The 14,935-nt window shown below is 42.1% G+C and overlaps 1 protein-coding gene across 2 annotated transcripts in view; it reads left to right on the forward strand.

Moving 5' to 3' along the window:
* LOC117947602 (uncharacterized protein KIAA0355-like) overlaps positions 1–14,935 on the forward strand; it is a 31,071-nt gene that overhangs the window by 13,293 nt on the left and 2,843 nt on the right. For both annotated transcript variants that reach the window (XM_034876689.1, XM_034876699.1), the window contains exons 4-12: positions 5,320–5,532; positions 6,209–6,349; positions 6,581–6,676; positions 6,874–7,035; positions 7,354–7,512; positions 9,350–9,447; positions 11,010–11,135; positions 11,602–12,653; positions 13,510–13,675. In XM_034876689.1, the coding sequence (XP_034732580.1) occupies positions 5,320–5,532; positions 6,209–6,349; positions 6,581–6,676; positions 6,874–7,035; positions 7,354–7,512; positions 9,350–9,447; positions 11,010–11,135; positions 11,602–12,653; positions 13,510–13,675 (2,213 nt within the window). The remainder of the gene's footprint in view (positions 1–5,319; positions 5,533–6,208; positions 6,350–6,580; positions 6,677–6,873; positions 7,036–7,353; positions 7,513–9,349; positions 9,448–11,009; positions 11,136–11,601; positions 12,654–13,509; positions 13,676–14,935) is intronic.

Below are 14,935 nucleotides of genomic sequence, written 5' to 3' on the forward strand. Positions count from 1 at the left end.
CCCGCCATTCGACCCGTTCTGGACCCATTCATAATGAGTCAGCCGTCGCTCTGTGAGTAACATGCTCTCCCTAGCTCTTTTAATCCGTTATTGTTGAAAACAATGGAAGTTGCTTCCTCAAAGATAAATAAAAAAAACAAAACATATCCTAGCCTATTTATTCCAGATAATTTTCATTTACATGTGTTGAAGCTGTATGTATGTATACCATACAACTTTAACATAAGAGGAATATAGCACAATATGGATGCAAAAGCAGTTGTAAACAGCCAATGTGACAATACAAATTTTGGTTAAAATCACCAAATAATCGTGATCATTAATCGTGATTTCAACAGTGATCAAAATAACCGTGCAGCCCTAATTTTAACCACCATCTTGCCTCAAGTTTGTTCGCTTGCTTGCATTCAGACTCCTCAGAATTAGAAATACATTTCCGACAAAGAAGAATTCCCCATTATATCGGATTCTGTGGCCCCTGTGACAAATCTGTAGCAATGTTCCACAGGTGCTTTGGTATACGTGAAGCAGTCAGATATAAAGCAAAAATAATGGCGGTTATCAGTGTTTAAATAATGCCTTAACATTCAGCAGGGGGGCTGTCAGACCTCAGTGGATGTGGCTGAGGCCAAAACAGGAAAGTCTTTTGCTCAGCAGTCAGTAACTTTGAGTCTCTGTGGTCTTGGATATGCTGAGATGAATATTAGAGGAAGCCCAAGTCTGTAAAAAGTTTAGACCGCACAGCTTGGCACTCACACTTGCTGTCTGGCCCCGGGCATAAAGGGTGCAATTGTTAAATCAGAGAAGAACCGTATTAATACATTATTGCACAATTGTATCATTCCAGTGTGTTGTTTTACCCTCTGAAACACTGCACGTACAAAAAAATATCACGTTGGTAGAGTAAAGTACAATGTGCCAGTAAAGTGATCAAAAATAGTGGGGTTAAATGGCACTGTAGTGTGTTTTTTAATCCCCAAATATGTTTGTATGCATAGCACAGAACACGGTGACAGGAAAATAAGTGCTGGAAATCTGAATGTATAAACAATAGAAAGTGGGGGGAAAAAAGCTGATGAAGATCAAGTGATCCAATACTGTTCACGGACATCTATTATTACAGGCTGTAGGATTCAGTTCTCTATGGCCTAGGTTCGTGTTCACTCACGTTAAGCATTGCTCATAAATACATATGAACTATCTTCCATGTTTTATTTTGGTAAAAGTTCTACACATGCACAGGATCAACTTGTTTATACCTAGCTTGTAATAACTGCTGCTAGTTCAGCCTGTCCTTTATGATGTGATCTATTAGAGACTTTTGTCTGCACGAGTCGAGGAATGCTGTCTGGCAGCTGGATGTATTATGGGGTCTTCAAAAAGGACCAAATGCATTTCTGAGTTAAGGGAGTTGAGGTATGCAAAGCTTTTCCCCCTGTGTTGCTAACCTCACATCTCCTCTTTTTTTTTCTCCCCCCAGTGCAGTCTGCAAAACAAACCACTTTTTTTCTAAGCCAGCACTCTGGCTGCTTAGAGGGATTCCACTGCCAAATATGCATTCAAATGTTACATTTAGAGACTGTTTGCCATGCTTGTAAGCTTAAACTCTGTTAAAAATTTAAAGTAAATTAATCTGTTTACAGTCAAACATATTATCTAAATTTTTGACTTTTGTATGATGAAAAGAGTCAGTGAGGAAGAACAGAGGTTAATATTTTGAACACAAGTTGGATTTAAACTGCTGTTTACGAGTTGGTGGAACAACATTTCTGGGCGCTCCTACTGTTTTCAGTTCAGACCAAAACCGGTTTAAAAGTACCCCTTGGAGTTTTTGTCAACTAGTGCTGCTATGGAGCAATGTGATACACATTCCTAGCGATGGTTTCATGCTATTTGAAGGTCTGACGTAGTTAAAGGTCTGACATGTTTCAAAACAAAAGTAGGTAAAACGGATAGTTGGTGGCAGTGACATGCACGCAAAGGCACATGAAGAGAGACTGTAAGCTGGCAAACATGAATGTAAACAATGCAGGAATTGAATCACAGAAAAACAAGGAAAGAAATGTGTTTGTTAGACCTCAAGGATATACACAGTGTGTTTTGGTGAGAAATAATGAATGTAACCATAACCTGTGTGTTTACAAGAAATATACACAAGGCACCTTTTAAAACATCTGTTTTAGCCCAATAATGTTCTTTAAACAATTTCTAAGTTTTTTTTAAGCTTAATTAAGCTGATGAGATTTTCTCTAAAATGACTTTAGAGTGCATAGTAAAGTTTTCTTGTAGAGTACCAACATACTGAGTAAGTGACCAGTTTTAAGACATTTAGAGTGCAAGCCTTTGTGACCTTACTGTTTCCCTAGAATGATTGTGTCAAAGGGAAGACTCAAAAAAGACAAAGATTTACTATTGACTTTTACCAACAAAGAAAGGCTCCTTGTTTTTTTTTGTTTTTTTTGTTTTTCTTCCACGGATCAGACAGTGGAGCAATATGACCATCTGGTTATTATCACAGCCTCATGCTCCCTTTCACTTGAAGAGGTATAGATCTCAGAAACACCTCTCTCCTAGAGTCTATGCATTTTTAATGAAGGTTTTCTCAGAAAATAAAAGTATAGATATTGATTGATTCATGATTTGCCTTCTTTGGGCCTGAAAGGGGCCCAACGTTGGCTCTGCTGCTCTCTTACTTCTCATATTTTCCATGACTGTGTGGGATACTGCACAGCTAATCACATGTGTTATCCATTATCTTGGGCTGTAGCCATGGCCTCATTTTTTTCCTCACTTGGTTATTGTTGATGACTTTGTAACACTTTGATTTGCTTTTGATCTCATTGTCAGCATGTTTTAATGCTATTTTGTGATCTTTTTAAGGGTACACCATAGGTGATATCAGTTTGTTATTTGGCCATATGTATTGTGTCCAAGCTTCATTATCAGGCTATATGTGTCTTCTGTTATCTATTATTTGTCTGCTTTGCATACACACTAAATCCCTGTTGACCAATTGAGGATTGGTTAGTTGCTCAACGTCAACAGCAGGAGCAGGAATTTCCCATCTTGTGCACACTGTATCTGGGCCTGTGTTTAGTAAGCCTCCCAGTGTCAGCACAGGCCATGCAGTAGGATAAGCAATATATCGTCCTATTTTATACATGGGTCTGAGTTTAAGGACATAGACTTTCATTTTACAGATCTGTTGTTTTTATTGGCCATGGTTGCAGCACGGCTCAAGTGATGGCAGTGTTGGTCCGTTGGCCTGTTATTCTGTCCGTCAGTCGGTCCATCTACCATTTCTTTGGTAAGCTATTATTGGTGGAAATATCTTAACTTCTATTTTGTACAGATATGCAGAGGATAGTTCCTGGTGATTTAAATACCTCAACTATTAATGGATGGCTTGCAGTGACATTTGGTACTACATACCTTCATTGCCCCCAGAGGATGATCTGTAAACACTTCTGAGTCCAATTGTTTTTGTATTTTGGGACCCTTCATGCATCGTTGTGCTCATACGGTGACAATTTGACTAAAGAAAAGCTTGATACCTACAGTAAGTAAAACAGGCCACAAACCCAACAATTTGCTTTTAAGAAACTATTTTTAATCTGTTTATTTCTGATATCAAGGATAATGGGGATTCATATCTTTCAATGTTTTTTATGGGGCCTTTTACCTTTTGAGGTCAAGGTTACAGGAAATAAAAAGAGAGAGAGGAATGACATACAACAAAGGTCCCTGGCCGACTCAAATTAGGCATGTCGCTTAACTGTCCAACATGTGCAGGTTTCATGCCTTTTAGGCACAATTTAGTTTTGGTTTCCATGTTGCAGAATTAAAGTAGCTGTGTCCTGTTGTTCCAGTTTGCCATTAGAAGGCAGCAGCATATTTCTCTCTTTAAAACTCAGCCTTCCCCTTGAGATATTTTCAGCGAGTACCTGAAAAAGAAAACCCTGTGACCTTGGTGGACCCTGCGGTGTCCTGTTTCTCTTATTTTGCTAACTGAACAACAAACTGCCTCTAAGCCTGGACTATTCTCTCACCAAACAAACTAACACACACTTGTGCAAAACAACCCAGTAGGTGTTGAGTGATGGATGCCAACCTGACATATTTGGTATTGTTAAATGGATCCATTTTTGCCTTGATTGAATTGGCAAGTTACCACTCAATATAAAGTAAGTTCAGGTATCAACAGAACCACTGTTAAAAATGGAGATAGATGTATGTAGGTTAAAATGTGGCTGTCTTTTGTTTGCAAATAAAAATGCACGTTGTTCTTATTCTCAGATGTTTGATATATGTTTACAGCACACAATTTACCACAAATGCGAACACATGGGCATGTTAAGTTGTCTGAAATCAGCCTTGGCAAAATGTTTTATTTAAAAAGATGAGTTCTCTGATTTCTGCTTCATGGCACAACCTTGGCTCTCAGCTTTCCTATTATGGTATTTACTGTTTTAAGGAGTAGGGAAAACAAGTAGACAAATGATGTCTGAAGAGGAGTTGATTATATTTTAGGCTGTTAGATAAACCAGATTGTTTTATAATTTACTTTTGTTTGTAGCATGGCACTTTTCCAGGTATCCTCACTTCTTTCTTTCTTTCTTTCTTTCTTTTTTTTTTAAATGTGTTTTAATGATTAATATTATTATCCATAAATGGAGCCTGAAGACAATCTGTGGATATAGTTCATGTGATCCGGTTGCAGAAAATTTGATCGACGAGTTCATCTTTTAAGGGTGTGACATTAGTTTATTAAAACATACTGTGTAAAACGTATTAACGTACTGAATCTCATTCCAGGGGAACTATCATGCTTAATCCACTTAGTCTACCTTGCAATAAAGCCTTTTTGTATGAAAGAAAAAGTACATTATCTTTCTTATAAATGTAGTAGGCATATACCACAACAGCTGCATTTTTCTGGCAATTAAAATGGTTTTAATGTTCTTAAGTGGTGGAAAAGGGAACTATGACAAGTACAAGGTAGTTTTAGAGGTCTTAAGTTTGTATTTAATTTTTTGAATCATTTTTGTAGAAGAGCCCTGAAATTGTACCAAATACCAGAGCTTAGGGTAACTTGTTGGTGAGGCAGTATTTTGTTTGTAAAGTAGCACAGGAAGCTGGTTATTCAGAGTGTTAACTAACCGCTGAGGTATGTGGACATACATTTTAGTTTCTTAGCCTGCAGCCATTTATATTGTTTGGTCTGGGAAACATTCAGACTTAGGTATTCCAGCATGTCAATGTTGGATCTTTCTCAGAATGACGTACGTTATAACAGTTATCTCTGTCCTCTGCTTCCAGGTGCTGGGTCGATGCTTCCTCACGGTGATGCAGGTCCATTTCCAGTTTCTATCACAGGCTTTGCAGAAGGTCCAGCCCGTGGCTCAGTCCTGCCTGGCAGAGGCTCTTGCCCAGGCCCAGGAGCGTTGCACCAACACCCGCTCCCAAAGCTCCGACCTCAGACCCCTCACAGAGCTGGAGGAAGCCTCCCGTTCATGGAAAGGTGCAGCTCAGGTATGCAGCCGCAGTGCGCCCCAGGACTCTTCCTGGTCTGGGTCTTTAAAATATGGGGATTGTCTCTGTGAGATGAAAAGCTGACTTGTTAAACATTCCTGAGAAATGCCAGCCGTTATGATTGCCAGCCTTAATTTCCTATTTCCTCTTTTCTGGGCTGCAGTTTGTCTGGGAATCTGTAATGTTATGTTCTGTACACCTCTCCAGCCCAACCCATGTAAGGGAGACAGTTTTGTAAGAGGACCTAACTAATCCCCAGGCTAGTTAGTCCCTTTGGCCCATTTTTAGCTCTGTTGTATAAAGTGAGGCAGAGAGGAGAATAGTGGTTTGATTGATCTGTTAAAACTCTGGCATGCAGATTGTAAGCCCTGGAGGGGAGTAGGCCTGAATAGACCCGGGTAGAATGGGCTGGGCGGGCGTTAAGGTAGAGAGAGGAGGCCTGGACTCTCTTTTAGAAGCTGTACACATGCTTTTTATCAACTAAAAATGTGTACTTCCCAGTGCTCAACATCTATGTAGACAAAACCTCTTATATTCTAAGAAAATCTGTCTGTAAAAACTTTCCATCCTTTTTTTTTTTTTAAATACCCTTTATTTAATTTTGTTCTATATTTGTAGTTAAACCCACTAGTGTAGATGCTTCTGCTGTCACTCTGACCCAGTGCTCTTCCCTCAGGCGATGGCGAGGCTGAGAGAGAGGGGCCGGGACGGCTGCCTGGCGGGCATCCAGGTTCAGCAGCTCTTCTGCTCCAACAACACCACCATCCCTGAGCACCAGCTGAAAGAGCTCAACATGAAGATTGACAATGCTTTACAGGTACAATATCCGCCCCAAAGACCAATGGCAGGGATCTAATGGACATCCACTTAAACAGGGAAAGTACTAGTACTAGGGAATTATATTTTTTGATTTAATAAACAACGTGACACTAGGTGGTGTCATTAACCAAATTTTACTACCAGGAAAGTGTACCATCAGAACCAGTTGTTCTTGGTGATGAAATCAATGTGGGACTGAGTGCCGGTTATGTTTTCTCTCCATCTCCAGGCCTACAAAGCAGCACTAGAAAGCCTTGGCCATAATGAGTACGCACTAAAGGCTGGCTTTCATCTTAACCCCAAAGCTGTGGAGGCAGCCTTACAGGTGGGTACTTTTTCAAAAGATACGCAAAAATCTCCAAAGCTAGTCAGTCGGCTTATTTAAAAAAAAAAAAAACTGTAATAATATATAAATGATAAAAGGGCAAACATTATTCTTTCATTGCTGTGTCACTATGTGCCAATGTTTTTTTTACTTTTGCACTAGCGTGTATGTTTACATGCTTGCTTGTGTTTGTGCAGAGCTGCTGCAGTGAGGCGGAGGCTCAGCAGGCAGGCAGGATGCAGACCACCTCACAGCCAATCCAGTGCGAGCTGCCCACCATCCCTGTACAGATCGGCTCACATTTCCTCAAAGGAGTGTCCTTTAACGAGTCAGCGGCTGAAAACCTTAAACTAAAAACGGTATGTTCCTTGGCTCAACTGGCCAGCTTCATACTGCTTATATTGGTTACCCACCTTGTTCTCCAAAAGAGGTAAAGTAGCCCTAAGTGTCAACCATTTTTTATTTCAGGATTCTGTTCTGTGTCTCTGTCACAGTCACCAACTTTTTGCTCAGTAGTTTGAAAAATCTCAACATGTTTTGGACGATAACCTCAACAGAGGACAGTCCAAGTAAAAAAAACAATGAGTTGCTTTTTTTAGTGGCATCTGAGGTGTAACATCAACAGACAGTGATGGCAGACTGCCTTGTTGATAACCCACTGTGTTTTGTCTCCTCAGCACACAATGCTGCAGCTCATTAAGGAGGCATTAGGCCAGAACGGAGTGACCCCCAGGGACGACTCTCCCGTCACCGAGGTCCTCAACCAAGTGTGCCCATCCAGTTGGAGAGGAGCCTGCAAGACCGCTGTCCAGCTGCTGTTTGCGCAGGCTGGTCTGGTGAGTAGAGATGTTAAAGATCGGGGTTGCAGTAAAACTGTATTTCCGGATTATTACTGCTAATGTGTCAGAGTTGGACAAACAGGGGACTAAACATTGCTCTTGTTAAGATCCATCACCACAGTGTAGTTGATACTGAAGAGCAGCAGAAAGAAGTGACATGCTGACGTGAACAGGCCTGTTGTACTTCACTGCCACTTCTGCTTGAGTTACTGAATCCTCTCCTTTTGTGCATCTGTGGGTTTGGCAACTTGCATCTCATTGTTTGTCAGATTTGTAATGGAGATGAGGAGATCTGTCTGCTTGCTTTGAAGCACCCGAAAGGTGCAAACAAACACCAGAGAGACACAAAAGGGAAGAAACATTCTTGCAGCATCTGGATGAAGGATGGGCTCGCCTGGGCGAGTTTGCGAACAGAATACCCCCTCCTGTTGAAAAGGAGAGTCGCAGGGAGGGAGGGTCAGTGGCAGGACTCTCCCAACAGTAACACCGGTGTGTTTATTTCCTCTGTGTGGTCTGCCGTGTTTTGTGTGTCAAGCCAAGGAGTGTTCCCATTCAGCCCTGCCAGCCCCCTGCTAACTGTAAAACAATCCCTGGATGATGGAGGAGTGCTTTGCATAAACTCCTTATTTGATCCTGTAGCCACTCAACCAAAAATAAACCAGACAGCACACTCAAAGTCTTACACACTCACAGGCTAAATCATCACTAGTTTGTTTAAATTTTTCATAACAGAACACACAAACAAACAAAAACAATCTCCGTCCTCGCAAGTGTTTTGGCACAGTTTCAGAACTAATCTTTGTCCATACTAGCACGCCTGTAATCACATTCTCTAATCCGCATTATGAAATTCAAAATGTATCTGCACAACAGCTGCAAGCATTACCGGGGTCTGAAACAGCTGTAATTAGAAGTTTTCAAAATGAAAGGGCTCAGCAGCGTTTCCAAAAGTAATTTTAAGGGGCTCTGAAACACTGGAGTAGTGTGGAGATGAAGCATAAATGTAGCAAAAGTTATTCGTTTTTAAAGTGGATGTAGCCATGTTGTCTTCCCCACGCTTTATAAAACACTTGCAAATACATTATCATATAGTCATTGTCATGCCTCCCCACACACACAGCCATTTTCCTCCCTATTATCCTTTTACACTCAAACAATAGTGAACGCAAGAATCACCATACATGTTTGGCTGTTGTTCCTGGCAATACAATTCACTAGTTACTTCCTTTTTTTACTAGCTATGGCTTTCCAAGTCCATCGAAGAAGTTGACCTCGTCTGTTTTGCCGCATTTCCTCCTCCTTGTCCCCAATAACCTTGTCTTATGGGTTTCGACATAGCTGACAGACTGTTTTCGTGTATGCATGTCTCTCTCATTTGGCCAGCCCGGGGTTTCCGAGGATACATCTGCTTTTTAATAACAATAGGGTAACTTCCTGAAATACAGGAAATAGACTCCTCCCACCTTCCCTCTCTCTTTGTGACCCAGCTGAGTTGGCCACTTTCAAAGAACTTCCAAATAAATTTGACTAGCAGCAGGCGGGACGGCTAGCCTGTTTCTTGTCACTGGCTGACTGATTGTGCCTCCGACTGAATCTCACCTTGAACCTTACTGTAGAGGGTAAAATCAGTCTGTTTTATTCTAAGACTGTCAGTTTTGTTAAGTTGTAGTATACTGGGACAAAGGGATCCCCCCCAATTGTTTTCTTTTGTGTAAATTAGTGAACAGATGTTGTACTATAAGCGTTTATGGATTTCTTTACTATTTACAATGACGGAGAGTAAAGCTTTTCTGTCAGCAGATGCTGATGTGGGCGTGTTTGTGTGTCCCAACAGGTGGTTGTTGATACAGCTCAGATTGAGAACAAGGAGGCCTATGCTCCCCAAATCACTCTTGAGGGTTCCAAAGTGGTGGTCCAGGTTCCTTCTACGTGGTAAGCTCATCAAGACGCTTTGTTTTTAAAGAAGTAGATCTCTCAGGATATCTATGTTCACAACACAACAAAGAGGAATGGAGAATCTGGTTAATACACTGAGTGTATTAGACTGTTTAGCACCTGCATTAACCCTACTCCAGTAGTTTATTATTAAGTCACTGTACTGGCATTATCACACCTTGAAACAAAACTAATTGTGTCGTTTCCACATTGTGCCGTGTGCTGAATTTTACAGTCAGTGCTCATAACTGCCTTACAGCTGTTACAGAAATGTAAACAGCTTGGATTTTAACATTAGAAAATCCAGATGCCATTGGGGTTTGGACCAGGTCGTTTAGTGTCAATTGAGGTTTGCAATGGTACTGGAAGGTTTAAGTTAATCTAGACCTACATTTAGTCCCACATTACATTCAGTTTATAATGTAAATCAGTAAAAAAAACAGTTTTAATGTGTTTTTATATATGACATCTCATATCTTATATTATGCCATATTTTTCAGGGATACAGCAAATCCAGGCTTCAGCTTTGGCTGAATTTTGGGCTTTTTTATGGGCTTCGGTTTCTGCCGAACCTTGGAAGTTTTTTTCCACCAAACCCTATGCTTGCACTACGCGCGCTACGCTGGTTGATGTAATGACGCCACCGTTGATTAGTGGGAGGTGTTTACGAAAGTGGACCGTTCAGCGCAAAACATACAAAATGGAACTTTTGAGCAGAAAAAGTATTGTTTGGCAGGACTTTCAGGCAAAAGGAAGTGATTCAAGTCGAGCTACATGTTCAATTTGCAATGCCGATCTGTCTCATGGTAGCAAAGACCCTAAACAATACACAACATGGCCGCTGTTAAAACATTTGCGTATGAACCATCCGAAAGAATACAGAATGCAACAACTTCAGGTACGGCAAAGGAAGGACAGTCACAGCTGAAAACTTGTGTTAACCAGACGTGTTTACTTCATTAATGTGTTTACTGTGTTAATGGGCTGAGGAAGGGAGTAGGGTTTGGGATTCGGATTCGGCAGAATCTTAACCAGTGGATTCTGTGTTTGGCCAAACCCCAAAAACTCTGGATTCGGTGCATCCCTAATATTTCAACAGTTGTATACATACATTCATGGTGTTGAGCAACAATATACCTAGTAACTATCTTGGAGCAGTTATGTTGGCGGATCCTGGCTGAGTTTGCACCAGGGCAAGTTAGTGTTTTTTTAATAAATTTGAAAGCATTTCTCTTGTTAAAGCTCATTCTAGTCATTTGTTGTGAAGAAAATGGGATAAGTTTAAATTGGCACCAAGGCAAGGAGATGTGTTTCCAAGGTGGGGAAAGCTAGTGGGCCACGGTGTCTTCATTAAAGCCTGTCAGGTTGTTCTGGCTCTTCTTTTCTTGTTTATGAATGTCAAATGCATTCAATGCACCTGGGCTTTTGTATGCAAGACATTTTGTGGATTTGCAGTTCCTGTCTCTTCATGTTGTGTGTGTGTGTGTGTGTGTGTGTGTGTGTGTGTGTGTGTACGTGTGTGTGTGTGTGTACGTGTGTACGTGTACACACATGTTCAGGTGTCTTAAGGAGGACCCAGCCACCATGTCCTTGCTCCAGCGGAGCTTGGATCCGGAGAAGACACTTGGCCTAGTAGACGTGCTCTACACAGCAGTTTTTGACATCAACAGGTGGAAGGAGAGAAAGTGAGTGAATGTTAAAAAGTGATAATAACCACCTAATTTTCTAACAAGTAGTTTGGGGATTTCACCTTTTACCTTTTGATTTGGCAAAAAGGAACCGTGGTGCTTAGTATGAACCATTTTGGCTGGTTTGAAAACTGTCAATAAAACCTTGGTGCAGACCAAACAACTGGACAGAGACCGCTGGAACGCTATGTTTGTGGTGTGAATGTAAATGATCCAACCACAGTATTTTGTGGTGATTTTCTTTTTCTTAGCATTTCAAAAGCTTTTTCGTGCAATTACATTGTTGAATATTGCAAAGACTTCATGCAAAAAACCAACAAAAGTGTTTATATTTCCTAGACCTTTCCCATTTGAGCCTGATTGTCCTGGTTGGTCACCCTAATTCAAGTGACTTCAGATGACTATATTAAGTACTTTTTAGAACTAAATAATTTAGTAATTGTCTTTCTCTTCCCTCCAAAAGAGAGCAAGCCTTGCCCACTATTCAGATGCAGCTCCAGCGGGAGAACCCAGACTACAGCAGCCAGGCAGACCTGCCTCTAGGCAACAGCTCCAAGACCTCCAGTGGACTGCCCAAAACAATATCCAAGCTGACTTCCAAGTTCAGCAAGAAGGTCTCATCAAGCTCAAATAGTGGGGGCAGTTACTCCATCCCTAGCACCCCGTCTCGCAGCATGCTAACAACCAGTAGCTCTGAAGATAAGGCCAAGAGCCTGGGCCACAGCGACGGGAGGCTACAGAGCATCTTGCAGATGAGCAGCCTGTCATGCACCCCTGACTCTACTCAACAAAGCCAGCTGCCCAACGGCTTAGTGTCCGAGGACCAGGGGATGAACCTGCCGACTGACCAAGAGATGCAGGATGTCATCGACTTTCTCTCAGGATTCAACATGGGAAAATCCCAGCAGGCTTCGCCCCTGGTCAAGAGGAGGAACTCTGTGGCATCTGCAAACCCCGCTGACCTGAAGCCCCCGAGTGGACCTCCGCCAACCTCCCAATCTATCTCTCATACTGTCCTACAGCCCCAAGCTCAGACCCTGCCCCAGCCTCCACCATCAGTGCAGAAGCAGCAATCACAACCACAGCCACCTCCTCCACAGCAGCAGCCCCCTCCTCAGCAACCCTCCCCACAGGCCCTGCAGTACTACCAGCACCTCCTGCAGCCCATCAGTCAGCAGCAGCCACCACCTTCTCAGCAGACCCCACCTCAGGTCCTTTCACAACAAAGAGTGGCAAGCAAGTGGCTGGGTACCTCCGGGCAACCGCCTCAACCGCAAGGCCCCCCAGCAGGACTGTCACCCCTGGGTCCAATCGGGCAGTGGGGCTCTCCTGGACTGCCAGATCTGAGCTCAGATCTGTACAGTCTGGGCCTGGTCAGCACCTACATGGACAGTGTCATGTCAGAAATGTTGGGTCAGAAGCCGCAGGGGCCCCGCAACAACACTTGGCCCAACAGGGACCAGAGTGAAGGAGTGTTTGGAGTCCTGGGAGACACGCTGCCTTTCGACCCAGCAGGTGAGATCCACCTCCACTTTTATACGCCCATGAAGTGAACTTTTTTTACCCCAAAATCTGGGAAATGATTTGCTGGGGACTTACAAAGAGGTAGTTATTCATTACACCAGGAGCCTAATGTTCAAAACAGGGTTTGGGTGTGTTACTCTAAGTGTCATAAAACAAATTTGATTGTTTTAAGCATCAGTTGATAAAAACACAAAGGGACTACCATACAAGGAGTGTTATCAAAAAGCATTACATTAAAGTAATGCAGTGGAGATAAGTGATGTCCTTGCTTATTTTTGTCTTCAGCCAAAGCACTCTAAAGTGATGTTAAGAGAATAAATAGCAAAGAAAAGATCAGGATGGTGACAAGTTAGGCAAGGCCAAACTGCATAGAAGAAAACTGTTTATTAGGCTTTATTCAGTTCATTCAGTATGGCAGCTATCGTGTAAGAGGTATGTTAAAAACATTTACTATGCAGTACAGATGTCATGTCGGGGCAGTCAGTGTATAGTAAAGTAATATATTTGATACTATTATACTATCTTGTGACCATTCAAGCAGATTTTAGACACCGTTGGACTCTGCTCCGAGATAATCAATGTAGGTCGGAAAGTGTGAGCAGCTGTTTTTCGTCTGCAACTTAACAATTTATGCTGGATTTGTCATGTGTTGGTTGCTATTTGTACAGTGCAGCAGACTCTTTTGATTAGAGTCAAAGCCTATTGTGCAGAGTTGACTTACGGCTATTGTGATTTTTCTGCTATGGTAGACAGTCTGGCTAAATGGATTGAGCTCCAGCGAGTGAAAGGGAAAAGCTGAGGGTGTCAGAAACTCATAGTTGTGTTTATCCTCCCGTTCCATGAACAGTTGGCTCTGACCCAGAGTTTGCACGTTACGTTGCTGGCGTCAGTCAGGCCATGCAACAGAAACGGCAGGTGCAGCACATCCGACGCCCTAGCAACACGCGCAGCAACTGGCCAATGCCTGAAGAGCAGCACAGGACCTGGTCCCACCCAGAGTACTACAGTGAGGGGTATGTATCTGTACATGACATTTTCCTTTCCTCACTGACCCACTGCTATACACATTTCTTTTTTTATGTAGTTTTTAAACCACAACTTTTATTAGTTGCACTGACATTTTAACATGTGCATGAATACAAGCAAGAAAGAAGAATAAGAAAAGATGGAATTAAAATGCCGATGGGCTGCTAACAGGAGCTGCAGTATGTTGGCCCGCACAAGCTACGGAAGCATATGATTTTGATTCCGTGGTGCGGAGCTTTTCCTCAAACTCACCAAGCAGAGCAGCGAATAAACTACTATTTTTTTTTTTTATGATCAAATCTTTTTTTTTTACATATTGAATTACCAAGTTACAAATACACTGAAATTAGAAATTCTTTACTAATAATAATTAAAACATTGATTACATTTTTTTTTAACAGAGGAAATATGGGTGGGAAGGAAACAAAACAACACATGCAGAAACAGACACACACACAGACAGGCAGAGACAAGGGACAAAACACCTGCGCAAGTTAGAGAGGGACCTCACAGAGTCAGCGATGCACAGCCACATGTCCAGAGTCGTCCCTGGGGCGCCATTTATCCACGCCGTGGACAGCTCCACATAGACAACATCCAGGTAGGAAAGGGTCCACGTGCGGAGATACAGGTCGTGTGGCGTTTTCCAACGGGTTGCAATCATCCTCTTGGCAGCTGTAAGTCCGGCAAACACAGCACTTTTCTGAGTTCCAGAGGGCTGAAAGGCTAACAGATCATTCAGTACAGTAACATTAAACAAGGCGGAGATTTTGGATGCAATACTGTTCCAGAACTGACTAACGGGAGCGCACTACCAGAACATGTGTAGATATGTGCCTTGTGCTTTAATTGAGCAGAACGTGCATAAAGACACTTAGCCACCAGATTTAAGCAATAAAGGAGTTTTGAGTAAGTTTTTGTTGAGCTGCCATGTGAGGCATTTACCGCGTTAATCATAAATGTTGACATTTAATTCGGCCCACAAGTGTGAGACAAAACCATCCTGCTTCGAGACTAATCTGAGAAAGAAGGAAGATGTAAACAGGGAGCCATTACTGCAGAGGCATCTCACTTGTAAACCCTGAGCCATAATGTTGTAGTCTATGAAAAGGATTTGTAATAAAAGGATTATTTAAATTGTTTTTACCAAAAGATTGGTAAAAAGGATTAATACAGCCATTGCCATGAAATAGCAAGAGATCCTGTAGAAGCTGCTTGATGTTGAGAGTTGTGTGTGTGTGTGTGTG

The sequence above is a fragment of the Etheostoma cragini genome, chromosome 1, assembly GCF_013103735.1.
Source record: "Etheostoma cragini isolate CJK2018 chromosome 1, CSU_Ecrag_1.0, whole genome shotgun sequence".
Lineage (NCBI taxonomy): Eukaryota > Metazoa > Chordata > Actinopteri > Perciformes > Percidae > Etheostoma > Etheostoma cragini.